At 53.4% G+C, this 25,866-nt stretch overlaps 1 protein-coding gene across 2 annotated transcripts; it reads right to left on the bottom strand.

The window, feature by feature from the left end:
• Window positions 1-1,862: 1,862 nt before the first annotated feature.
• Slc22a18 (solute carrier family 22 member 18) lies at window positions 1,863-25,277 on the bottom strand. Of its 2 annotated transcripts, none has more exons than XM_050137084.1 (11): window positions 25,159-25,277; window positions 22,792-23,042; window positions 19,661-19,758; window positions 19,218-19,378; window positions 18,757-18,889; window positions 8,383-8,495; window positions 7,486-7,593; window positions 6,440-6,540; window positions 4,068-4,169; window positions 3,675-3,795; window positions 1,863-2,113 (listed from the first exon to the last, which is right to left on the bottom strand). In XM_050137084.1, the coding sequence occupies exons 2-11, from the start codon at window positions 22,906-22,908 to the stop codon at window positions 1,926-1,928; spliced, it is 1,242 nt and encodes a 413-aa protein (XP_049993041.1). In that variant the 5' UTR covers window positions 22,909-23,042; window positions 25,159-25,277; the 3' UTR covers window positions 1,863-1,925. The 2 variants fall into 2 exon arrangements, with proteins under 2 accessions (XP_049993041.1, XP_049993042.1); XM_050137085.1 differs by lacking the exon at window positions 25,159-25,277 and adding an exon at window positions 23,706-23,823.
• Between the last annotated feature and the right edge of the window lie 589 nt (window positions 25,278-25,866).

The raw sequence follows: 25,866 nt of genomic DNA, 5'->3' as shown, positions 1-25,866 counted from the left end.
GGGTGGCTGCCCTCATTGTCCCCTCCCACCCACATACCATCTGTCCAGCAGCTGATGTGAAGGACTGATGGTTGACAGTTTGACAACCGCCCCCCATCACTGGACCACAGAGCTTGAGAGCCCAGCTCCCAGCCCTCCTGGCCAGTGTCTAGCAACAGGGCTAACACACTGTGTACATCTTTTTGTCTCCAGCGATGGAGCAGCGGGGGCCCAGAGCTGCCTTACTGGTGTGAAGCCTGGGAGCTCACCAGATACCTACGCTTTTACTCCATTTCCTGAGCCATCTGCCAGGTGTCAACTCACACTCCTCACCTGGCTGTGTTCTCTGTGAGGGGCTCAAAATCTGTGTCAGGTAGGCTCACAGGCAGGCAGGCAGGCCACAGAGCCTGAGACAGACGGGGATTCCTCCCAAAGGTTTTACTGGAGGACAAGCCCAGAAAGGCACAAGGCTACACTAGGCAGAGTGACAGACACTGAGTCCCTGCCCAAGGGGTCCTGGGCCTCTCTGGCTGTGGGAATGCCATAAAAATGGAGGTGTCACATGTCTCCCAGCTTAGCCTTGGAAGTCAGGACTGGGAGGGGCTCCCCTTTCTCTTTAGGAAGTCTTGGGTGCTAGAGCTGTTTTTCCTTACAAGGAATTTTCTCTTAAAGAACACAGGGGAGGAGCTTTTCTAGGAGAAGTGATCAGCAGGTCCCTTCTGTCCCATTCCTTTAAGGACCTCCTCCCTCCACTGATCCTCACATGGTCAAATGACACAGCTCAGGGGTTGAGCCCCCTGTTCCTGGTAGGGTTCAAATGGACACAGTGTCCTAAGGTGTTAGGCGGAGTGTGGGCAGACTGTGGAATTCTGAGGTTTAAGGATTCTAAGGTTTGTTTGGTTGGTTGTGTTTTTGTTTTGGAGTTTTGTTTACTTGTTTTGAGACAGGGTTTCCCTGTGCATCCCTGGCTGGGCTGGAATTCACTCTGTAGAACAGGCTGGCCTTGAACTTCACCTGCTGGGATTAAAGGGCCTGCACCACCATGCCCAGCAGAGCTGAAGTTTTATGTCTTTCCTCTGCACGTATGTATGTGTGCCACAAGTGTGCCTGGAGCCCATGGAAGCCAGAAAAGAACATCAGAGCCCTTGGAACTAGAGTGGCAGATGGTTGATAACCTTCACGTGGATGCAATGAATTGAGGGGGTCCCCTGCAAGGGCAGCAAGTGTTCCTAAGTGCTGAGCCATCTCTTCAGCCAAGAGTCTAAGTTTTAACAGCTTCTTTCAAAGAAGTTCGCTGCTTGGTTTCAGTAGGGGAACCTGGTTCCTGTCATCGGTGAGGTCTGTGGGGAGATGGGCCAGGCCAGTGTCCCTGGTGCAGCTTTAAAGCAGGGGAGGCTGGGGTATGTTCTTGGTTCCCAGCTGTTCCCTCCCAAGCCTAATTCCCTTTGTCTTCCTCCTCCTCCTTTTACAGACAAGGTCTCACGATGTAGCCCTAGATTGCCTGGAACTAGTTACTCAGTGTATAGACCAGGCTGACCTTCAACTCAGATCTGTCTGCCTCTGCCTCCTGAATGCTAGATGGATTAAAGACATGCACCACCAAAACTGGTTCCTGTCTTTTAAACCAACCTGCTTCAGGTCCCAGCACAAGGTGCGTCAGGCGATGGGGAGCACCCTGTGTCTGGGCTGTTTCTGGAGGACTCCTTGGTGGTTGTGTTAGTGGACACAGGAGCTGTATTAATGACCTGGAACTGACTCGGGAAGTTTGTGCTCCCCAGAGCTGTGGGTCCAGCTCTAGTTCCTCCTCCAGAGAGCCCCCTGGCTTGGCTCCATCCTGGACCCCCAGACTTTCTACCCACAGATCTAGGCAAAGCCCAAAGAACTCAGGAGGAAGAAGTCCAGAAGTTTATTATTGCCTGGCTGGGTCAGGTCACTGGTCTCTGTGGTCACCGGGTTTTGTCTTTCTTCTGGGACAATGGCTTCCTCCAGAGGACCAATAGGACAAGCAAATTCACCATGAGCTGCACGTGGCCAAAGATGGAGACACCATAGCTGCGGTACATCAGGCCCCCCAGGGTGGGTCCTACGGTGCGAGTTAGTGGATGCACGGATGCAGAGAGGCCCAGCATGGTCCCTGGGAGAAAGGGGGACTAGTCAGATCCTGGGTAGGTCTCTGGACAGGCTGCCTACCTCTGGCCATAGCCCAGCCTTCTGCCCATTGTTCATGGATGGCTTGCAGCATTCCCCCCCCCCCCAATTAAGCACAATACCCTCCACCCACAGGGTCAGTTTCCCTGTGTAGATGGGACTGAGCCTCTTTTCTAGAAATTTCCCAGGCAAGGGAGGACCCTGGGAAAGAGGTCACAGGTCAGGAATAGGCTACACTGTCCCAGACCTGTGAGTGTAGAAGTGATCTGCTTGCGCTGGGCTCCACCCAGGACATCCAGGGTGCTGGACTCCTCGCTCTCCCCAAATGGTGACTGAGATAGCTAGTGTGGATTTGACCAGGGAGGATCTGGTATCCCAGCCACATGTAGGGCTGTAGGGCTGGCATTCTGGTGGGGCATGGTGTCCCTAGTGCCTCTTATATGGCCCTTTCTCTTCTGTTTCTCCACCATCCTCCTGTAGGTTCAATGGATCTCAGAGGTCAGGGCCAGGGCTCTAGGGGCTACCAGTGTCCTTGCCTGATTATGTGAGCCCCTATTTCCACGTCTCTGGTCAGTTGTCTTACTGCGGACATGCCTGCATAGGACCTTGTTAAAAATGACTTCAAGTGGAGAACCCCCTGCCATCCCCAGGTGGGAGTCATACTTTGTCCCATTCTCCTCCAGAAAGCGACCGACTGACCGAGCTTTGCTACTCACTGGCCAGGGTCTTCTGAGACCAGGCTTTTAAAAAACTGGGCCAAGATAGGGGCCTGCAGGCCCCGCCCACACCCAGGGCCAGCTGAGGGGAAACTCAGGCGAAGCCTCTCTCTCTCCCTGCCCACACGCCTGCAGACACTAACTGACACTGGGCAATTACCGCCCCCTCTGCAGGCTCCTGTTCCCAGGCAAACCAGGCTCTGCTCTTTCCAAGCTCAGGGGTGGTACACAAGCATGACTCGGCCTTGGTGGCTGGGCCTGCTCCTCCTGGCCAGCCCCACCCTCCACTTGCATGGCCTTAACACCCCTTTTCCTCCTTCCAGAGTGACTTCCTGGCCCAGCCCTTTGGAGCTGCTGTCCTGGCAGCAGGGAGTGAGCACCCTAGACAGGCTTGGAGGCCAGGCTCAGCTTTCCCTAGCTGCGTGGATTCAAAGCCTCCATTCAGAAAGCTCTGAGCACTGTTGTCAAGGACGGGGAAAGTCTCCTGTGCTGTTCTTCTCTGGCCTCTTCACTACTCCAGCCACCAGCTGTCTTTCTAAGTGGCTCTCTAAGCCCTTCAAGGTCCACATCTTTGCTCCTCTGGCCTCTGCCTAGACAAAGTCTCTGGTCCCTCCTCTAATTTTTAGTGAAATTCTGGCCCGGATCAGAGTTGAGTCAAATGCCTCTTCCAGGAAGTCCTCCACTTGTGCCCTTGCCTGACTCTGTGCTTGTCAGAAGGGTTAGGAAGGGGCGGGGTCTTTACTTGGGCTCTTCTTCCTCGTCACTTGCCCCTTCTCTGGCCCAGGCCACTGGGAGGAACTCTGACTCCTGGGGCCCCTGTGTACAGCTCACCTGTGTCTGAAGCGGACACAGCCTTGGTCAACATGCTGTCGGTGACCACGTTGAGGGTACAGAGACTGAATACCAGGCCGGGCACCAGAAGACAGAAGTGGAGAACATTGGACATCAGCGCCTGGCAGGGCAATGGGCAGGGCTATGCTGAGCAGAGAAGTTCCAAAGCCAGATGGCAACCCACCCTGAGGTCCCACCCATAACGCTCCACCATGGAAGATGCCTTAGTTGGGGAGGAGAGAGTGCAATGTGGCCTGAGGCAGGCCAGGGACTTGGGCACACACAAGACATGGATGGAGGATGGCCTGAGACCCGCTCACAGAGCAGGCGTGTGTGTGTGTGTGTGTGTGTGTGTGTGTGTGTGTGTGCGCGTGTGCGCGCGCATGTGCTCACCATGCCCAGTCCCACAACAGCATAGACCAGCACACTGGATTGCAGCAGGGCTTCTTCCTGGAAACGGGTGCTCAGTCTCCCAACGACCAGGCCTTGGATCACCTAGGAAGGGCGGCAAGGGGGCGGAGAAGACAGTCTAGACCAGTTTTTCTCAACATGTGGGTTGAAACCTTTTTGGGGTCAAATGACCTTTTCACAGGGGTTGCCTAAGGTCATCAGAAAACACAGATATTTATGATTCACAATAGTAACAAAATTACAGTTATAAAGTAGCAACAAAAATATTGTAGCTATGGAGGTCACAGAAACGAGAAACTGTACTTTTTTGTTTGTTTTTTGTCTTTTGTCTTTTGGATTGTTTTGTTTTTGGAGACAAGGTTCATCTGTGTGGCCCTGGCTGTCCTGTCCTGGAACTAGCTCTGTAGACCAGGTTGGTCTCGAACTCACAGAGATCCGCCTGCCTCTGCCTCCCGAGTGCTGGGATTAAAGGCATGCGCCACCATTGCCCGGCAAGAAGGCATTCTAAAGAGACACTTGTGAGCCTCTCTCTGGCCATCAGAATTTTGAAACAATGGACTCAAGACCTTGGAATTTCCCCAGGAGTCTCACGCTGGGGAAAGGAAAGGCTGAAGCCTGATGCCAGCCAGAGGGGGAGCCTGTCTCCCAGAGAGATCTCACAGAGTTCTGAGAACTTGTCAGACCGCCTTGCAGGAGAGCCTGGAGCTGACAGTGATGGGTCAGTGATGGGCAGGACCACACCCTGACCAGGACTGCTTAGTTATGCACACCTCCTGCCCCTATTTAACCCTGAACCTCATGTCCGGACCCCGAGGACAGACTCGGGAGTCTCTGGACCTTTTTGTCCCTCTTCCCAGTGTGGCCGCACTGAATGACTCTCCTCTCTGCTTTTCATGGTTACCTGTCTCTTTAGTTGACCTATTGAGGATGAGCGGCTGACTGAGCCAAGGTTGTTAGGGCTCCGGGACCTAAGCCCTGACCCTGACAATTCTGAAAATACCTTCAAGGTATGGGGACCTCTGCACTGGTGGCTGGTAGCTCCTCACTGTCTGCATCCCTTGAGAGTACCCTACCCCCAGCAGGGACTACAACCAGAGATGTGAGTCAGGTGGCTCCTAGAAAGTCACAAGGTCATAGGGCAATGGCTCCTATGACCTTCTCAGCAAAAAGGGAAAGAGAATCCATGCCAGGGACACTCAGGGACACCAGAGACATGACTCAGCAGCCCAGGCAATCCAGGGCGAGGCTCACTATCTCGTCTCTCAGATAGGAAGTACCCGTCTCTACCAGGAAGGAAGTGTGTGAGACCAAAGGCCAGGACCGTGTAGAGTCTGAGCAAGGAGCTGTCAGGCTACTGGGGCCAGGGATTGTCAGGGTTCATGGGGGTTGGACTCAGGCTTGCAGAGCCCAAACCGGTTCATCCACAACCCCCACTATGCCTGGCAGAACACTGGTGCGTCCTACAGAACCATCAATGTCTTAGAAAAACAAATCCTCTCTAGACTGGTTTTATGGAAGCATTTAATTCTGGCTTCAGCCACTTGGCCCTCCATCTAGACTAACCGCCCCAGCCTCGACTTCCCCATTAAATTGAAAATAAGCTTCTAGACGCCATGCAGGTCTCACCGTTATCTGACAAAACAGTCAACCAGTCAAGAAGGCCACTTTCCCTCAGGCTTCCCAATAGTACCCTCTGCCTTCCCATAGGGTCACCTAACCAAGGCAGTCCCTGCTGCTGTCCCTCTACCTAGCAGCAAAAGCCTAAGTCTCTCCTCTTTTACTAAGACTCCCTACCACTCCCCTTGAACCAGCAGGCCACGCTTCCCTGTAAATGCCAACATTGCCTGGTGTGGACCTACCAGGTCTTTGTCGCCATGGAGATCACACCCCTCACCCTAATCCCAGTCACTCCTTCATTTCTTTATATTTCCTTAGGCCTGTGTCCTCCTCCTCCCCCTTTCATAGTGTCTCTCTCTCTTACTCAGAATTTTCTTTGGTACCCTAGGAGGTCTGTACCTGAATGCCCGCTGAATGACTAGCATCCTAGAATAGCTCTGGGTGATAGTCGGGTATCAGGGCCACCATAGGAGTCTCTCTTGAGGGGACCTTAAGAGACATGGTCTGCTAGCCAGATGGTGGTGGCTCATGCTTTTAATCCTAGCATGCAGGAGGCAGAGGCAGGCAGAGCTCTGAGTTCGAGACCAGCTTGGTTGACAGAGTGAGTGCCAGGATAGCCAGGGCTACACAGAGAAATCCTGCCCCCCTAAAATGAGAGAGCCCCACACCCTGGAGGCAGGGCTCCCAGAGACTAATGCTCTCTGCCCCGTGGCACTCTCTGCTCATGCCCCACTCACCATCTGGAGGATCCCGATGAAGGACATGAGATAGCCGGCCTCTGCCGCCTCCAGCTGGAAGAAGTCCATGGAGATGATGGAGAACATTACCAGGAAGAGGCCTGGGCAGAGGAGCAGGTCAGCTATGGTGTCAGGCCCCAGTGCAGCATATACCTCCCTCCTGGGTCTTAGGCAGGGGACTTGCATTTGACACCATCTGGGATTCTGTAGCAGTTGACTCCCTGGGGGTTGCTCTTAAGTAGTCTCTGTGAGCTATAAGGTGCCAGGCTGAGAACCCAGGGCATCATGGGAGCTCTCAGAGGCTCCTGCCACTTAGGTGTGTGTAACGGGGTGGGTTTCAGGTTCCAACCACTGTAACTAAAACATTGCAGCCTGGATTGGTGGACCTGGTCCCAGCTGGCAGGTGGGGCAGCTTCCTTGTGGCCCCCATCACTACTGCTAGGGGCTTCAGTCTGATGTTATACAGCCACAGAGCTTCTGGGTCAGGAAAGAGCCAAACCTTTGGGGCTCTAATACCTTTGAGCCCATAGTGGGATCAGTGGTAGGGCTGTTGCCTGGCTTTTGTGAGGCCCTGGGTTCTATTCCCAGCACCACAAACAAAAACCTTCAGACTGCAGCGGTCTAAATGACAAGGTCATGATGGTACATTCAAAGTTGGGCAGACTGGGTAAAGGATCCTGTGTTCCTTCACCAGACGGCCAGAGCAAGAGGCTCCAGAGTCTGGCTGCCTCTCAGGCCTATATGGCACTTCTGGAAGCCAGGTCTGGGTGCAGAGACATAAAGGTTAGCGAGAATCTGTGGGCTGTGTGCCAGGTGGCGACCCACAAGAGGATCCAGAGCCCAGCAAGGAGGACACTAGCTACCCGTGTGCTAGCACACAACCTGAATCTGCGCCCACAGTGTGTGCTGGGAGCCCCCGCAGATGTAACTGGACAATAAAGGACTCCAGGCAGAGTAAAACATCACCTAGATCTGGGTCCCCAAGGCTTGGGTTCTCAGCCACCCCAGACCCTGGACATGGGTGGAGATGGGGTAGTGAGACTCACCTGCAGGGAGGCCAGAGATTACCTTGACCAGGAATACAGGCAACACTCTGGGCAGCAGCAGCAAGCGGGTGATGGCCTTCAAGTCAAACACACCGGCATTGGATCCACCTGGCCACCCAGGACATCAGTCAAAATCACTGGTTGTGGGGCTCTGACTGCCAGCTTTGTCCCCCTCCCCCCACAGCTTCATCATACTTTGTCCAACTCAGGACCCCTGCATCCCAGGCAGGGCGGCGGGGGGTGGGGGGAGGATGATTAGAAGAGGCACCTGGCATCAGGTAGCTCTGCTAGAACATTCCTAGATCTTAGATCTTTTTGACAAGGATAGTTGCTCCCGGCCCAGCCAGAAGGCAACGAGAGCTAAGCCAGAGAGGTATGCCTTGACACCTAGGACACTCTCAGCTGTGCCTAAATGTCCCCTGAGGCCCTGTATCACAGCTTCCAGTCCCAAGCAGTCTCCCAGGTCAGTCTCCATCTCAGTCTCTGGGCAGAGGCACAGAGGCACCCTTCTGAAGAGCCAGGCTGGCCCACATTTGCAACCACCTCAGTGGGATCTCCCACTAAGCCAGGAACACCACATGACTCTGGACACTCGGCACCTCAGAGACTAGCAGCCGCCCTCACGCCTCCTGTGTCCCCTGAGTGTTCCCTGACTTTTGTAAACTTGCCTGGTAGGGCTTCCCTGCTCAAGGGCCTTGGCTTGCCTGACTCCCATAACTGTGCTCAGCTTGACCTACAAGGAATCAGCAGCAAGAGGTGGGTAGGAGGACTTTTATCTCCTCTGTGTCCCCTGAACCCCTTGGCTGGAAGGTCTTTCCATTCCCAGCAGAGGTGCTGGGTACTGACTTCTGGGGCAAAGTGGTATATCCACTGGCCATGTGGGCAGGTGGGGCTTACCCTGATGGGCCGACTGGACACTGGTGTCCTTGGTGGTGACAGGGATACAGGTAAAGCTGAGGATAGCTCCTAAGAATGTGACCACAAAAGCCACTATGGCAGGACACTGGATCCTGGTGGGGGGACGACACACAGCCTGGGTCATACAATTGCAGGGATATACTCTGAAGCAACCACCCCCCCCCCCACACACACCTTGTCTCTTTGGCCCCATTAAGACCTCACCTGCTAAAGGTGCTCAGTCCCAGACACTTGATCCCTTAAAGCATTTTTACAGATGACAGTTGCCCCAACATGCAGGCCCTGCAGCCTCTGGGAGGTTGGGGGGTGGGGAGAGTATGTGAGGCTGGAGAGTTGCAGTGCTGGGTTAGAGTGGCCTTGCTCATGGTACAGCTGGTCCCCAGGTTCCCAGGGTCAGGCAGGCTTGTGGGTGTCCCTGAGGACAGCTTTAGAGACCTAAGACCAGGTGTAGGGCACCCTTGTCAGTGAGGACAGGCTGGGCACCAAGTGATCTCTAATAAATCACCTTTCCTCCTCCAAAAGACCCTTCTCCACTCCCTAAGGGGCAGGACCTACCAGGGCTGGGGAGTTTGGGTTCTGTGTCTCAGGCCCCTGATGCATGATTCTGTAGGAAACCGTCCTGCCTGCCAGAGACTCACTGTCCTTGGCGCCTTGCTATGAGCCATGGGACAACCCAATACTTCCAGTACAGCCTGTTCCTCTGGAAAATACTGGCACCCGGGGACTTGTCTTTCAGATCTCAGAGTCTCCTCTAGCGCCCAGCCCAACACTTCCTCTGAGGAGGGAATTTCTCTGAGCTAGCCGAGGACCCCAGACCAGAACACCCTTCCCTCCTCAGATTCGAGAACTCCTACATACTCAGCATGGGCCCATCCCCCAAGCCAGCCCCTGGTCTCAGTAGGGTTCTCTTTACCACTTGGACCCCATGAGCAAATGGACCTAGGCTGGACCTTGCACTGAAAGTTCAGCAGGTAAATGCGATCAGCTGTTCACACGGACTGTCGAGGTACTGCCCCAGATCAGCACCATCCCATCCCGGCCCTGTTCCGGCTCCTGGACAGACATGAGTGAGAGCGGGAGTCTTGGGAGAGCCCCCAATCTGCCAGACGAGGCCAATTCAAGCTGCCCATGCCCCTCTCCCATCATGTCCATGTTCACTGATATGTATACAAACAATAGGCATCTACAGGTGCCTTTGCTAGAACTCTGACATACATCTGCAGGCAGGAGGTACCGAAGGAAGCAGTAGGGCCACTCACTAATAGAGACCAGACCTCAATAGCTCTCCCCAGTGTGGGGCTGGTACATCTCTGTTGATATTTTCCTATCCACCAGGGCAATTGGGCATCTAGTTCTGACTGCTATGGTTCCTTCAATGGGCCCCTTCCTTCGCCAATATCAGGGAACATAATACTGGACCCCAGAATGAGACCTCTTCAGGCCCCAAGGGACTTGCAGGGAACAGTGGGTGACATGAGGATGGACACCCTTTCCAGCGGCTGCCTCAGGGGCCTTTCTTTCCGCTTCTGGTCTCCAAAGCCCCAACGTTACTGTGTGAGGCCCGACCAAGACAAAACCTGCTTTTTTCATTAGATTCTCCAGAAGCACTCAGGAGCAGAGGTGGCCACCCATGATCTTATTTTAGCAAACTGGTGACAGGGAAGGGTAGGTGCTAGGTCCCTTCTTGGATCCTGTCCGTCTTCTGAGTGGTGCCCTGGGAATGCAGGTCCTGGGGCTGGGGTACTCTGCAGGCTCCCAGGAGAAGCTGAGCCCATGGAGCAGGCCACTGCTGTGTGAGAGCTGGGACGCACCCCACTCACTTCAAACTCAGAACTCCACAAAAACACAACAGTGAGAGGAAAGCAGGCGAGAAGGAAAAGTCAGAGCTGGGAGTGGGGACGTGTGGCTTAGGGCTAATATTCTTACTAAGTGTATGCAAGGGCCTGGGTTCAATCCCCAGTACTGGGGGATGGGAAGTGAAAGTCAGGGCCAGTGAGATGGTTCAGAGGGTAAAGGCGTCTGGGGTCAAGTCCGCTGACCCGAGTTTAAGCCCCAGAACCCACGTGCTAGGAGGAGCGAACTGACCTCTACAATCTCAGCACGGCGCATGCGCATGCTCCCTCCTAACACACACATGATGCAATACAAAAACTTAGGGGCTTGGGGAGACGGTTCAGCAGTAAGAGACCTTTCTGCTCTTTCAGAGGACCCATGTTTTATTCTGGGCACCCATATCGGTAACTCACAATTACCTGAAACTCTAGCTCCAAGGGGCACGACACGTTTCTCAGACTTTTCTGACCTCACACTCACACAGGGTACCCATCCGCAAATAAAAATATATAATTGCCAGGAGGTGGTGCAGGCCTTTAATCCCAGCAGAGATAGGCAGATCTCTGAGTTCCTGGCCACCGTGGTCTACAGAGTGAGTTTCAGGACAGCCAGGGCTACACAGAAAAACCCTGTCTTGAAAAAGCAAGCAAACAAACTGACAAACCAAAAAAATCTCCAAAACCCATAAAATAATAATATGGTTTTTTTTTCTTTTTAATAAAGGTCTCCCTCTGTAGCACTGACTGACGTAACACTTGCTCTGGAGAGGCAGCTGGCCTCAGCCTCCCGGAGACCCACCTGCTTCCCCCCTCACCTGCTTCAGGACTTCAAGACATGCGCTGCCTTGCCTGGCTAAAATTACATAAGAATTTTTTCTTTCTTTCTTTTTTTTTTTTTAAAAAAAAGAAAATTGTAGAGCAGCTGAGATCCCTAAGGCTTTCACGCTGGTGGGATGTTGTGACATCCCTCCAGGGCCTTTGGGTTATTGCACCCCAGCGTGTGTAATCTAACAGACTCTCCCTCAGGGTCCCGCTTCTGTGACTTACACAGGTGCAAGGCCACGCTGGACAGGTTCTCAGAACACCACACACTGTGGGCCTCATTTTATACTTTCCCATTTCTTTCTTTTAATAAAAATGATTAATTTATTTTATTTCATGAGCATTGTTGTTTTGTCTGCACGTATGTCTACACATAGGATGTTAGATCCCCGGGAACTAGAGTTACAGATAGGTATGAGCTGCCATGTGAACCCAGGCTCTCTTTCTCTCTTTCTTTCTCTTTCTCTCTCTCTGGCTTTCTTCCTCTCTCCTTCTCTCTCTCCCTCTCACTCTTTTTCTATCTTCCTTCCTCCCCCTGCACTTCTCTCTTCTTTTGAGACACAGTCTCACGATATAGCCCTGGCTGGCCGGCCTGAACTCACAGACATCTGCCTGCTTCTGCTCCCCGAATGTTGGGATTAAAGGCCTTCTCCAGCCTGGCATAGTAGTGCAGATGCAAAGACAGGTGGATCTCTGTGAGTTTGAGGACAGCCTGGTCTGCATAGTGAATTCAAAGAGAGTCAAGGACTACATAGAGCCTGTCTCAAAAACAAACAAACAAAAACAAAACAAGACAAAAACAAATGAGCAACAGGGCTGGAGAGATGGCTCAGAGGTTAAGAGCACTGACTACTCTTCTGGAGGTCACCCATCTGTAATGAGATCTGGTACCCCAGAATACTGTAAACATATTAAATAAATAAATCTTAAAAAACAAAACCAAACAACAAAAGGCATATGCCACCACACCTGGTACATTTTATCTTTTTTTTTTTTTTAATAAGTTGAGCCAAGACTTCAAGGATAACAGTTCAGCCTCTCATTGGCCCTTCCCACCTTTTTCTCATCCATTGGATGAGTGGCAACTGGGTGGGTGGGCACATGGATACCTGTCAGAGACGAGGAGTCCTCTATAGATACTGTACCCATCTTCCCTGGCTACCTCACTGCATATCCCCAGTTGCAAATGAGGGCTGGACCACAGCGCTGTCTGTCTCGTGGCTTCTGGCTGTCCTGGAGCCTGGCTACCCACATGCTATCTGCCGGCCACGAAGAGGCTTCTGGCACTGCAGCCATATAGCTCAGTAAACGACAGTCACTGCTCTTCTCCCCTCATTTCCAGGGCCTGGCTGTGATACTGAGGGTGGCCCTCACCCTGGCCTAGACTCTGCCCAACCCTATCGGGGCTCCTACTGTGTTTCAGGATGACAACTCCTTCCTCACCACTCTGGACCTCTGCCCAGTGTCTCTGAGGCCCTGAGAGGTCCTAACTGTAGAGCCAAGGTCCTTGATGCCAGGAACTAACGTGCAGATGTGGGTTAAAGCCTCTAGTTACCCATTCTCTCCTGTAACTTGGGAGACAGGGTGCATACGCATACGATGCCTGACACAAGAGGTGGGGGCAGGGGACTCCAGAGCACCATTGAACACCCAGCCTGGGGCTTAGTCAGAAACCACCTGCACCACCTGCCCTGTAAGTGCCCAGCATGCAAGCCCCATGGCTAAGATGAATCTGAAATTAAAAATCCTGCAGCTGGGGTGCGCCTATAACCTCCAAACAAAATTTGAATACCCCTGACCTACTCCTGCCTAGCCTAGAGCTCCCTCCAAACTCCTCTTCCCGCCTCTTTTTTGCAACGTGCTCCAACCAAATGACCAGTTTCTTCTCGCCTGGAGCCTTTGAAGACTTGAGGGTGATGAATAGCCCCCTCCTCCCTGGCTTTGAGAGACCCATGCTCTAAGGCCTCAGGGACCAGATAAGATTTGCAACCAATGTGTGGTAAGTCTTGGGTAAGTCTCTGAGCAGGGGGTCACGAGAGCCTCTCTGTATCTGTGTCCAGGAGGGTTTGCAGGTGGTCACTCTTATCTCTGGGGAACCTGCCCCTCAGGGCTCGTGGCTGGATATTTTCTAGTTCAGTTTTCAAAGTCCTATCAGACTTGGTGGCGTCTGTTCAAATTCCTGATGTTTGTGGATGAATCCAGACTCCTAGGTTGTAGGTCAAGCTGGGACAACAACATGCTGGATGGCCATAGCTGAGCCAGTCCCCACTGGGACGGGTGAAAGCAGTCCCAGTCTTCTGAGGCCCTGGGTCACAGTAGAGCTGTCTTCCCTGACAATCCTGCTCTGAGCCCCCATGGGACCTGCCAGCTTGGATCTGAAGAGGTGGCACAGTGGAGGCTCGTTACCACCTCCGTTTTACTTACAGCAGAGATTCTCAACATCTTTGAGTGCTGAAGGATCCTTTTACAGGGGCCATACATCACCAAATATCCTATGTATCAGACATCTCCATTATGGCTCATAAGAGTAGCAAAATTAGCTACAAAGTAGCAGCAAAATAATTTTATGGTTGGGGTCACCACAACATGAGGAACTGTATTAAAGGGTCACCGCATTAGGAAGGCTGAGAGCCACTGGCTCTACAAGGACAACTGGCAGCCTGCCTAGTTTGCCAGTCACTGTTTCATGCCCCAGATCTTCATCACTGAGGCCACTTTCACAGTCCCCAGGCTTGAATTTAGATGTCTCATGTTGTCTTAAACACCACAGGTCTCCTAATACCCACCAGTAAGCCTGATGACTCCACCTTCAAAAGAATGAAGACTTGACCTCTCCGGCGGCCCTCACCTCACCCCTCCATGCTATCTCTCAACCACCTGGGAACACATTGCAACTCTGCCTCCAAAGGGCCAGAACCCTAACAGCAAGGACTTTACTGCATGGCCACTAGGGGCTCCATAGGTCTTGTCTTCGGTACTAATGGTGGTCGCAGAGACAATGTAAAGGTGTTGTCTTCACCACCCCCAAATGCCCTTTTGGACATTTTGCTCATCTTACTGGCTCTGGTCATTCTCACCCCTTGAGTCTTTTCAAATAACCAGGGTATCTTATCTGTAGGACCGTGCCTCCATTGACAGGCACCCCCTCGCCCTCACAAATGCTGCTGCCCACCAGTAGGCAGGGCTCCTCTCTGCTCCCATGCCATGACCCTGGATGTACTCAGACTAGAGGCTGACTCTTAGTTACCTGAATTGGGTCCTGAAGGACCCTTCCCAAGACCAGCCCCAGGCTGTGAGAAGTTGGGGTTCAGGGTGATAAGTCACAGGACCACCCCCACCTGCTGATGTGTACATAGATAGATGCTCTGGGCTCAGGGCCATTCTTGGGCAGCTCAGTCTCCCAAGACCAAGCACTAGGCTGGCCCAAACCAGTTACAGTCTGTCCCTGCTCCAGTGCCAAATCCACTTCCTCCTCACACCTGCTACCCCAGGTTTCAGAGATGGGCATACATAGTTGGAACCTTCTGGGGGACAAGCTCCCAGGGGTGGCCAGAGAGACAGGGGACAGGGAGACCCCTATGTGGCCTTCATGTCCATCAAGGAGGGGGAGTGTAAAATATGGGTGATTCTTGCCTGAGGCCAAGTCAGGAGCAGCTGGGAGTTGGGGGTTGGGGAGCGTATTCAAGTTGCTTGTTGTGGTGGAACACCTCACTGTGGGACACCTGGGTCCTGGGTCTCGGGTCTCTATGGGGACGAGAGGTGATTGCAAATGGGCTAAATACCCAGGCCTCCACGCCCTCCCAAACAGGTGGGGGACAATCACGCTCACAGCCGCGTGAATCCTGGCTATGGCTCTGGTTAGTCATGTCCGGTGGGACAAAGATAGACCCCTCAGCTATAAGTCATTGAGAAAGAACTTCCCATGCACCTCCCACAAGTTCAGACAGCTCGAGGTCAGCTTTGCTCATGAGGGTTCCTTCAGATTCTTAGGTGTGACAACCTGAAGAAGTCTCCCATTTTGTCCCCAGGTCTGGGCACTCGGTTGCCTCCTCATTTGAATCTCAGATCCCCCACTCAATAAATGAGATGCTGAGTTTGGCCTCTTTTTATGTAATATAAATGTCGTGGTTATAAAGGGTCTCAGAGCTTGGGATAAAAGAAGGTAGTGAAATGGATAGACTATTCTGGAAGGTGTGACAGAGGAGGCCATCTTGGGGGTGCTGAGAAGGAAAAGGAAATGAGCGGTGTCTTCTGAGTCAGCGGCTGGGGTGCAGGAAATGCAGGTGAGGACCGTGCGAGGGACCGGATGGGGCAGGCTGCGAAACGCGCGGACGGCGGTGACTGTACACTATCGGGGTTGCTCACCCCTGCAGCACTGGCGAACTCGGAGGACCCATGGACCCACACCACAGGTGAGAAAACCTGCTGGAGTAAGGGGATGTACCCCTCCCTGACCCTGGCAGCAGGACCGTGGCCTTGGGTGTCCCCTGAATTGCCTTCCCCTGGGTTCCTGCATCCTGAAAAAGGCTCCCCCAGGCCACCTCTTCTCCCCTGCACAGCCAGTCTGGTTTTGCAAGCTGATCTCTCCTGCTTTCCCGTGGTCCATCCATGGACCCCAGAGTAGAGGCCACAGGGACAAACCCTTGCTGGGCCTATTATTGCAGCTCAGTTCCCTGCCCTCTGCAAAGCCACACGGTCCTCAGCTCCTCTGCCTCCTGACCTTGCAAGGTCAGGCACATCCGGGACACTCTGGAGGGGCAGCAATTACTGTCCTCCACTGGCAGAGGTGCTCAGCTGGACGTCTGTTCCACAGTCCCTTGGATCAACAGTCGTCCCCCCAGGGGACCTTCATGCTGCTCAGACCTCCTAGGGAGAGCCCAGTATATTGGCGCTGAGACTTGAGTTTATATTTCACTCCCATCCATGGAAAAAAAAAAAAAAAAACCAGCCAAGAATCTACCCTCTATCCTGACCCCAGTGGCCATCTCTGGTCCAGTCACTCTCACTTGGATGGTGTAGAGCCTTCCACCCTCATCTTCCTCCTGGGTACCCATGCCCACTTCTCAGCTCCATGGCTTGACTCTCCCTTTCTTTGGCCCCTGCAGCCACTTGGCCTCCTTACTTCCCTGGACCCCAGGGTCCGTACATTTTCTGCTTATTTGCCTCCCTCCTGCCCTGCATTGGGTCTCTACTTAAAATTAACCTGCTCAGAAATCATGATGGTCACCTAACCATCCCCTCCCCTTCATCCTGCTTTCTTCTTTCCATATCTCACATAGTTTAATCTAACTTATTATTATTATTTTGGCTTTTTCAAGACAGGGTTTCTCTGTGTAGCCCTGGCTGTCCTGGAACTCGCTCTGTGACCAGGCTGGCCTCAAACTCACAGAGATCCGCCTGCCTCTGCCTCCTATGTGCTGGGATTGATTAAAGGCGCTCACCACCACCACCTGACTTCAATCCAACTTTATAACATCTGTGAGAAATGTACTGTCTTTTTCTATCAAGCAGTTAAATAAGACAAAACTTCATTTAAAAAAATATAAAAGAGCTGGATGAGGTGGTGCATGCCTTTAATCCCAGCACTTAGGAGGCAGAGGCAGAAAAATAGATTCCAGTGGCATTGAAGTCAGCCCGCTCTGTCGAGCAAGTTCTGGTAAGTTCCAGGCCAGCCAGGGCTCTGCATAGCTCTGCATAGTGAGACCGTGTTTTTTTTTTTTTTTTTTTTTTTTTTAGAAGAAGAAAGAAAAGATAAAGAAAAATGAAGCGCCAGGCCGAAACTCAAATTCCTCCAGGGTCATCAGTTCTTGGAATCAAAATCTGTACTCAAGGTCAGGAATTCTGTTCCAGACCGCACCTGCTTATCAGCTTGAAATCGGCAGATCTGGTCAAACACCAGACCAAGCTCTGAGCACTCAGAATGAAGCACAGGAGAACAAACCAAACTCGAACCCCATCGATAAGCTTGCCCCCTCTCACAGAAGTAAAACTTTTTGCCTTGCGGGTCATTCTCTTTGTCTAGGTAGTTTTTTTCTTAGAACCTTAGACACACTTCTAACACAGCCTAGAGACCTGGGCTGTCTTATTCCCGATTGTGCCCCAGAATGTGGAATCCTGGGGGGCACTTGTTAGTTGCTTGATTAGCACTAGTGAGCTAGACAAGCTATTAATAATTATTAATAATATTGAGAGGGCATCCAGGTCCATGTCAACGACCTCTGCCATGTGTCCCTGGTGACCTTCTTGCCAAGCCAGGTCTGTCTCCACTGCAAGGGACAGACAAGAGAGCCTGCCACAGACCATCCTAGAGCCGTGCTGCAACTGGGCCCTGGTGTCAGCCCATACCTGCTACTCTGAGCTCAGCCATTGCCTGGATGCCTCTACTGTCACTGGGTCGGTCTGAGGAAATTTGGGGAGCCTTGGTTACAGGGCCTGGTTTGAGGAGGAAGTCAAATCCTAAGAATTTAGGACTGACATTGTTAATCCAAGATGAGAGAGCCTGGTTGTTTTTTTTTTTGTTGTTGTTGTTTTTTTTTTTTTTTGTTTTTCGAGACAGGGTTTCTCTGTGGCTTTGGAGCCTGTCCTGGGACTAGCTCTGTATACCAGGCTGGTCTCGAACTCACAGAGATCCACCTGCCTCTGCCTCCCGAGTGCTGGGATTAAAGGCATGCGCCACCATCGCCCGGCTGAGAGCCTGGTTGTGACAGATATGTCCTTCAAATATCACCTCCAAAGCACAGGTTTTAGACACTCAGAAGGCTCTGTCCAGGAGAGAGCCTACAAGGAGCTGTGTCCATCTTGAGGACACAGGCTCCTCTGAGAAGAAGCACATGGCCCCTACTGGATGAGGCGCCTGCCCCAGCACCACAGCTGACTTCATGAGAGTTTTGGGGAGACAGTAAGAGCAGGCTGACTCTTAGGATCTCATTCAGATGGGTGCAGGAGGTTTGGGGCAAGGATCCAGGGAACATGCTAAGCCCACGGTGAAGCTTTTCTCCCAAGGAGACCTCACTTGGGTCTGTCCCCACTGCAGGAGGGGGCAGACAGGAGAGCCTACCAAAGACTATCCTAGAATTATGTTTTTTTTTTTTTTTTTTTTTTTTTTTTTGAGGTCTTTCTAAGGGGACAAAGAGCTGAGTCCTCAGGGCAGGGTCAGGTGAAGAATTCTGGGGCAGAGAGCTGGGGACTTGGTAAAAGCCTAACTTGGTGGATGTCCTTAAGACTGCAAGCCACTGTCAGAACTAACTTTTAATGTTGAGGAAAACAGGCACACAGGGTGGGCAGCACACTGGGGTATCTATCCCCTCCTCCCTCTTCCTCAAAGGGACTCCAGCCACAGCCCCCCTCCCGAGAGAGAGCCACCTCTAGAAACAGCTTGAATGAGATTTTATGCAATAAGAATGAATGTCAGGAGTCCCAGTCTACACAGGAGTGTCAGAGGCACCTTCCCAACCCTTCCTCCTGGACAGGACAGCCGTTTCCAAAGCGGCACTTTTGCGCTTTTGGCCGTAACGATGGCGCCCCCTGGTGGCGACACTACCCAACGCTCCACCCACCTTGCAGGTTGATTCCCCAAATGTTTGACATTTAAGTGGGGAAACCAAGTCTCAGAGAGGTGCTGCTGCTGGCTCAATGGTCTGAGGGTGAGCAACCTGCCAAGTGCCTTCCCGGATCCCCAGGCCCTCGCCAGGCCACTTACCCATACGTGGTGCTAAGGGTCCCGCCAAGCAGGGAGCCGAAGATTATTCCAACGCCGAAGCAGAGACCCAGCCGGCCAAGGGCCGCTGGCCGTTCTGCGGGCGCTGTCAGATCTGTGATGACCATCTGGGCAGCTGCGGGTAGGAGGGGGCTGAACAGGACCCGACCCCTCACGGTGGACAGCCCACTCAGGAGTCCAAGCAACAAACGCCTTCAAATTCTTCCAACTAGGCCAGGCCTGGCAGTCCCTCCACCCAGACTGTATTCCCCCCCCACACACAGCCCCTCCACAGCACCCTCCACCCAGTCCACACCTCTACAACCTCTCTACTCTGTCTGGCCGGTCTTAGACCACGCACCACCTCTCCATCCCACTCACCCGCCACCTGCCCCCTACCTGAAGCCACGCCCTCATCTCTCCCCTCTACCCACTTTCCGCCAGGTCTACCCACCAGTCTCTACCTGTAAGCGTGTGCATGAGTGCTGAGGGTAGGCGCGAGGCGAAGAGCAGGAAGACACCAGGCAGGGCTGGGCTGCAGGAGGCTGCTAGGAGTAGATAGAGAGTCGAGGCTGCCACGAAGGAGAGGGAGAGGGCCGCCCGCGCCCCGTACTGGTCTGCGAACCTGGGGCAGCAGGGTGAGTCAGTGCCCAGTAGGCAGGGCCCTTCCCTCACTCCCCACTTGGGGCTGCTGGGAGGCTGGTGAAGGACCACCCAGGGCAGGAGTGGGTATGTGGGCTTCCATCAAGGAAGTTGTCTGTAGGTTCGCTAGCTGGAGTTTGGGGTATCACTAATGCGGCACCAAGGATGCTTGGAAGCCAACCAGGCGCTGGATCTCTCTTACACCCATTGAACAGGAGGGGCGGTCATGTGGTCTTGTGGGTTCTGCATCCCTCACACACCATACCTGCCAAACACAGGCCCACCCAGCAGCTGAAGCGTTCCAAAGATCGTTTGTAGGTAGCCAAAATTGACAGAATCGAGGCCTAGTGTCCGAGACAGATACTGAAACACAAGAAGGGTCTGTAGTCAGGCCACTTCAGACAAGTAGGGGTGGGAGGGAGCAGAGGGCAGTGTCATGGGAGAGGAGGCCTTCCCTGGGGACCCTCTTCCTCCCTCTCCAGGTGGACCCTGTAGGAGTCCCTAGCCAACGACTTCTGGCCCACTCCCTCCACAGGACACGCTTCAAGTGAACCACAGAGAGACGTCCATCCTCAATGTCTTGTCCTCAAATATTAATAGCACTGTTCTGCCCAGCAAGTAACTTCCCTGAACCTCTTAACAACCTCTGAGATGTGGCCCAGCCCAGACAGTCTGCTCTGTGAATTCCTTAGGATTCAGGCCCTTTTGAGGGGCTGACTATCTGATAGGAGAAGAGAGGTGGCAGTATTCCTATAGAGGACCCAAGCAGTCCTGGGACCCCAGGATCTTATCCTCCCCATCCAGCTGCACCCCACATGAGTCAACATCTCCCTCCAGATCTCTGCCTCCTCATTCCTCCTTGCTGGCCCACCTGTCACTAGCCCCATAGGCATCTGTCCCAAGGCTAACACTCCTTAAGCTCTCCTCTCTCGAGACCTTCTAGAGGGCCCCGTTCTAATAATGTCAGTCTGTTGGGATTCTCCCTGGTGCCTTCTCCTCCAGTTCCCCTCACAGCCTTGGGTGCTGACCCAGGTGCTCCAGCTCTCTCCCGCCTTGCCCGAAGCAGTTGCTTTTTCTCCTTCCTCCTTCCTCCAGCAGTCTGCTCAGGGAAACCCCAGCCGGCCCCTCTCTGCTTGGCACCTGCCTCCGTGGCTTGCTTCTTCCTCTGTAACTCTGTGCTCTAGACTGTCCTGGGCCTCCTACCTCATCAGTAGTTCCTGCCACCCTCCTTTCCCACTTGGAGAGCCTGCTGCAGCCACTTCTGTCATGTAGTGCCCCATGCCTCTGACCCACGGCCAGCACGTCCCTCCTCTATTCTGTGCCTTGTCTGAAATCATGTCCTGCACAGCATGGCAGGAACTAGGGATCTGTCCTCCTCAACACCGACGAGGTCTTTGACTGTTGTTTCTTTGATTTTATTTTATCATTTTTTATTATACGTATATGGCTGTTTTGTCTGCATATAGTCTGTGCACCATGTGTGTAGTTCCCACAGCGGGCATTATAGCCCCTGGGACTACAGTTACAGGTGTTGTGAGCTTCCATGTGGGTGCTGGGAATCAAACCCTAGTCCTTTGGAAGAGCAGTCAGTGCTCGTAGCCAGAGAGCTCCTAATATTGCTTCTTCACTGCAGGCAGCATCTGCCCTCCCAGGATTGGGTCCATCTCTGAACTCCTTTCTCTCACCCTCCCTCACATGTAACCCACCCACTGACAGCAGATCTGCCTCCTTTGCACCCCTCCACGGTTGTCCCTAGTCATCCTGGAATCTGCAGCTCCTGATGAGTGTGGTCCTGGGACTTCAATGCCTCTTCTCTAGCTGCAGGCTCAGCACCACCCCAGGGCCTCTGCATGGTAATGCTTCTCCGGCTGCCTTCACCCCTTTGCTCTTCTGTTGCCTTCTGACCCCAGACCTGCCGTGCACCCTCACCCTTTCTCACTCCCGACCATTTCTTCTTTCACTGCACCGTGTCACTATTACACCAGCACTACTGAAACCCTGCCAGCCACCAGCTCTGAGGGCCAGGTGTCTGGTCCTTTGTGCTCTGATGTGTCACAGTCCGGGGTCTGCGCATAGGACTTCATGAGGATAGGCTGGCCAACCAGAGCCTCTCTGTGGGAGCCACTGCAGGTTCATGCAGGCTGCTCCGAGGCTGAAATACATTCTCCTCCCCGTGCCAACCCTCCTTTTATGAGGAGGAAGGTAAGGCTCCTGTCCAGGTGCCAACATTTCAGGAAGGAGGCTTGGGGTGGGGACCCTGGCTATCAGTGAATGAGCAGAGCTCAATTTAAGAAGGCTGATGGAGGGTGGGGTCTTGAGCTGAAAGTGTCTGTCACTCCCAGAATGGCCATAAAGGCCAGGGCTGCCTCTAACCCAGATTCCCAGCTGCAGGCAGGGCCAGCTCTGCCGCTCTAGTCTCCAGGGACAGAGGAGTGGAGGGCCATGGCAGCCAGGACTCAGACCTCATATTTTGGTCATATCTGACTCTGTTCTTTGTATTTCTGAACTTTGGACTTTTGGGTATAATGTGAGCAGGGTTCTGGCTTCAATCAAAACTCCTGTGTGCCCAGGTATCTCACTTCTGCCTAGCCTGTCCTGCTTATCATTCTGAGGGCAAGGCCCATATGCTGAATGGGTCCCAAGCCTAACACAGAGCTAACCTCAATCCAACGCTCTAGCCAACCTAGCCTTGAAAATCTCCAAGGGAGCATTGTAAAGTGGTATGTGGCCAATGTCATGATCCCACCCAGGCTGGACAGAAAAGGGAGATGGATAGTCGACCTCTGAGTTCTAGATGCTGCTGCCCGTACGCCGTGGACTCCTGTGGGCCAGCTCCATACAGTTTTGTTGAGTGACTAAACTCTAGTGAAAAGTAGGAACGAACCAAAGATTGTAGGTAGGCATCCTGTAGCCAGTAGCGACTATTCTGCTCCACCCTGCACTGATTCTGGTAGATCCAGCAAGGCTGTGGGACCAAGTCCCTGTCCTCATGTTTTGGTGGGTAGGAGAGAAGCCAGTGAAATGGGATAGAATAGGGTATAAAGTGTGGATACGGGGAAACAGAGGGGATACCTAGAAGGACAAAGGGATGGACGGACACAAAGATCAGAAAAGACTGACTGCCTACAGCCCTTCAGGACAGGAGCTGAGTAGATGTCAGGCATAGGCACCCAGGGGAAGAATGGGGCAGGGGGCAGCAAGTGAGGCGGTTATAGGAGGAGAGTACTGTCTCAAGAAAGGCAGAGAGGGCAGCTCACAGGTTGGCGGGGGTGTCAATGGGTCCAGTTCCTAGGATTCTGAACGTATCCAGCAGCATCAAGCCCCACCTTGCTCCCTGCCATTGCCCACCAAGAGGGCAGTGCCGGGCCTCCGGTGTGGGGTGTGGGTGTTACTCACTGGTAAGAAGGAGAACTGCATGAAGAGACAAGTTAGCTCCAGGGCGGCCAGCACATAGGTGAGTATGATGATCCCTTTCCGGTGAGCACCCATGCTGCCAGAGAGCTGGCCAGACATTCCGGACAGGCGGTATCCGGACCTCTGGAGGAACCTGAGCCAGAGCAGGGCAAGCCTTGCGGCAGGCAAGGGGCAAAAGTCCTGTTGATTCTGGCTGGGTGCTGACTCACCGGGTTGGAAGGGGTGGCCTGTGCCTGCAGGAGAGGGAGAAGAGAGTATCGAACCGTAGAGCTCGTCAGGGCTCTCCAGCTACCTCGGCCTCCAAGAGTGGGTCGGGTCCCCTCCCCATCTGCTGGCTCCTGGTCTAGGGCACAGCCTCCATAGAAGAGGAAACAGGAGCATCCCATACTTCAGAGGGCACCCTCGCCCCAAAAGGGAGTCTGACTGAGCTCCCAGGTGTCCTCCACAGGAAGACCCCATGCCTGACTTCTAGAGGGAAAAGAAGGCAGGTAGCGTTTCTGGCGGATACTTTTGGCGTATGTTTTTGGTATGGAGCTGACACAAGTCATTACGCAGGGGCCTTTTTGGATCCACCGAGAACCTTCCTTTTTCTGGGACCTGTCTGAAGCCCTAGGGTTTTCTGGTGTTGGAGAAGAGAAGGGACTGGGGGACAGCTCAGCTCTTCAGGCCCCACACTTGTAGGGGCAGCTCAGCCTCACTTAGAGTGGGGTGCTTTCCTTCCCTCCCAACCTCTTCCACGGGCGGGAACCAGATGTTACAGGCCTGGCTGAGCCCATTTCAAAGTTTTGCCTGACTTCACCATTAGTGCCCCCAGGACAGCCTTCACCCAAGAGTCCATCAAGGGCCCTGATACTTGGTATCCTACGCTCTGGAAGCTCAGCAGGTGACCTCTGTACCTGTCTTCGCGGGAGAGCAGGGGTTGCATTCCTCGTGGTAGAGCCCTCCCAGGTGTTTTTGACACCCGCCCTTCCGCGGTGACCCGGGAAGGTCCCACCCCCCAATAACCTGGGCCCTCCTTCTTTTCCAGGGATGGCCCGCCCGCCTGGCAGCTAGCTCCACCCACCCTGGGAATCAGGGCAAGCCGGCAAAGCAGCCTCTAAGCATTCATTGGCCAACCCAGACACGCATCCCGAGGCCCCGCCCCACTACCCGCCCCTGAGGGTAGTTCCAAGTGTTGGGCTTCGGTCTTGCCCTGGACGCTACCCTGGTCGGGAGGAGGCTGGAACTCTGACCACTCAAGCAGCAGAGGGTGTCCATTTCGGGTTGGGGAGGGAAGATGAGAAGGAGGAGAAAGAGAAAAGGAAGAAGGGAGGCTGGACCTGGGATCCAGGAGAAAAAGGGAAAGCAGAAGCCTGGGGTGGTGCAGAGATATTACACTTGTCCGGGCAACTCTTGAACACTGGACCTCTCTCACTGATCAGGAGGTTTCTGGAAGCTATAGAAACTCCTCTTTTCCCCCATGTCACCCTGCCTGCCCTGTTCCCACATTCCTGGAGGAGCAGAGAAGCCTGGAACCCAGCACTTCAGCCCGGATGGCACCATGAGGGAAGACGCGGTTCTGATCTAGTTTGGCCGAGGCCCGTTACTATCCATACCCATTCCTCTCCAGACAGGTTGATCATTGCTAAGAAACCAGATGCCCACCCCACCTTTCTACCTTGCAGCCGAATAGGGGTCAGGTCACAGGCCACAGCGTCAAAATCAACACCTCCTTTGCTGTGTGCTCACCCTGACTCAGCAGATCAGAAACGGGAGGAGTTGTCACAGGGTGGGGGCAGACATGGGGCGCTCAGGGAAGCCCATTGAGAACATGCCTCAAAACAGGTAGTCAGGGCTAGGGCCGTGGGAGTTCAAACCGATGGATCAGGCCTAGGGCTCTGTTTCCAGGCATGTGCAGTTTGTCTGGGGTAGATTCCAGGGCGAGAACTGGGATGGGAGATGTGTTGCAAGTGTGGATCCCAGGTCCTCTGCCAAGAGGCTGTAGGGGCCCACCATGGCTCTCTGAGGGTTGGAGGAGGAGACCCAGTCAGCCCGGGCTTCCAGACAGGAAAGATGAGAGAAAGGCCTGCTACGGAAAGGAGAGGACTTGGGGGGTCAGGAATCTCAGGACTCAGGGAAAGACCCGAGTCCAGGTCCTCCTGAGCTCCATCAGGAAGAAGTGTGGAATAGTTCCTGTCAGGTCAGATCCCTAGTAAGTTAATTCTTCCCCAGTAGACTTGTGAAATCTTTACTGATCATGGTCCTCGGGCAGAGCTTGGGGTGTGAATAAGACCGCCTCGGGAACAGAGGGGAGGCCAAGGATCCTCCGGTGTTCGTGATAAGCAAAAAGAAAAGGGGCAGGCTACTCACCCACAAGAAGAGCTTGCAGTTTGGGAAACAGGCACGGCGTGGAATGATCCTAGCTTTTGTACTTGTTCTAAACAGGCCCCAGAGGGGCGGGACACTTCCTGGTTGTGAGGGAGTGTGGGAAAATTGCCCTTCTGGCTAGAGAGGAACAGGGAACACTAGAACCTGGGATCTCTTTCTGAAGAGGAAGTAGCTTTCTCCGGGGGGCCAGTATTACTTACTGTGGCCACTGTTTTGCCAAGGAGAACAACCCAGACAGCTGCAGGAAGGGCTGATTCCAATCTGGGGCAGGTTTGGGAGGCAGCTTCTCAGAAGGGGTGGCTACTCATCGGGGGTCTGAGGAGAAACACAGACGTAGCTGATTTAGGGAGGGTATGTCAGGCCGTGGGAACAGTATGGCAGGGCTCAGAGGTGAGAACAGGCAGCTGTGAACACCTGCTGGGGTTTGGACTTAAGGGAGTCCAGTGGGATTAGGGGCAGAAATAGCAGGTCAGGAACATGGCCACATGTGCAGAGAAAGTCACCGTGATGGCCATGTGCTGGGGTTCAGGACACACCAGAGCTTCCCCGAGGAGAGAAATATGGCTTATATGATTTCCTGGGCTTAGTGATGTGGCTGTGAGGCAGGAACCTCACATAACTATTGAGCACTTACTGTATGCAGGCGGTGTCTGTTTAAAGGAAGAGAATAGCATTTATTATTCTTTGACA

The sequence above is a fragment of the Alexandromys fortis genome, unplaced genomic scaffold (genome assembly GCF_014885135.2).
Source record: "Alexandromys fortis isolate MF-2015 unplaced genomic scaffold, M_Fortis_MF-2015_v1.1 scaffold_3, whole genome shotgun sequence".
In the NCBI taxonomy this organism is placed as follows: domain Eukaryota; kingdom Metazoa; phylum Chordata; class Mammalia; order Rodentia; family Cricetidae; genus Alexandromys; species Alexandromys fortis.
The sequence above is the reverse complement of the archived record's forward strand: the minus strand, read 5'-3'. Positions and strand labels throughout refer to the sequence as shown.

Bases quoted from the DNA above. Each gene is read 5' to 3' on its own strand.
- Slc22a18 (XM_050137084.1), bottom strand. From the start codon at position 22,908: ATGTCTGGCCAGCTCTCTGGCAGCATGGGTGCTCACCGGAAAGGGATC. The intron at 8,496-18,756 runs GTAAGTGGCCTG...TCCCCCCACCAG, and splicing joins ACCCTTAGCACCACGTATGG to GATCCAGTGTCCTGCCATAG. The intron at 2,114-3,674 runs GTGAGCTGTACA...CCTTTCTCCCAG, and splicing joins TGTGTCCGCTTCAGACACAG to GGACCATGCTGGGCCTCTCT.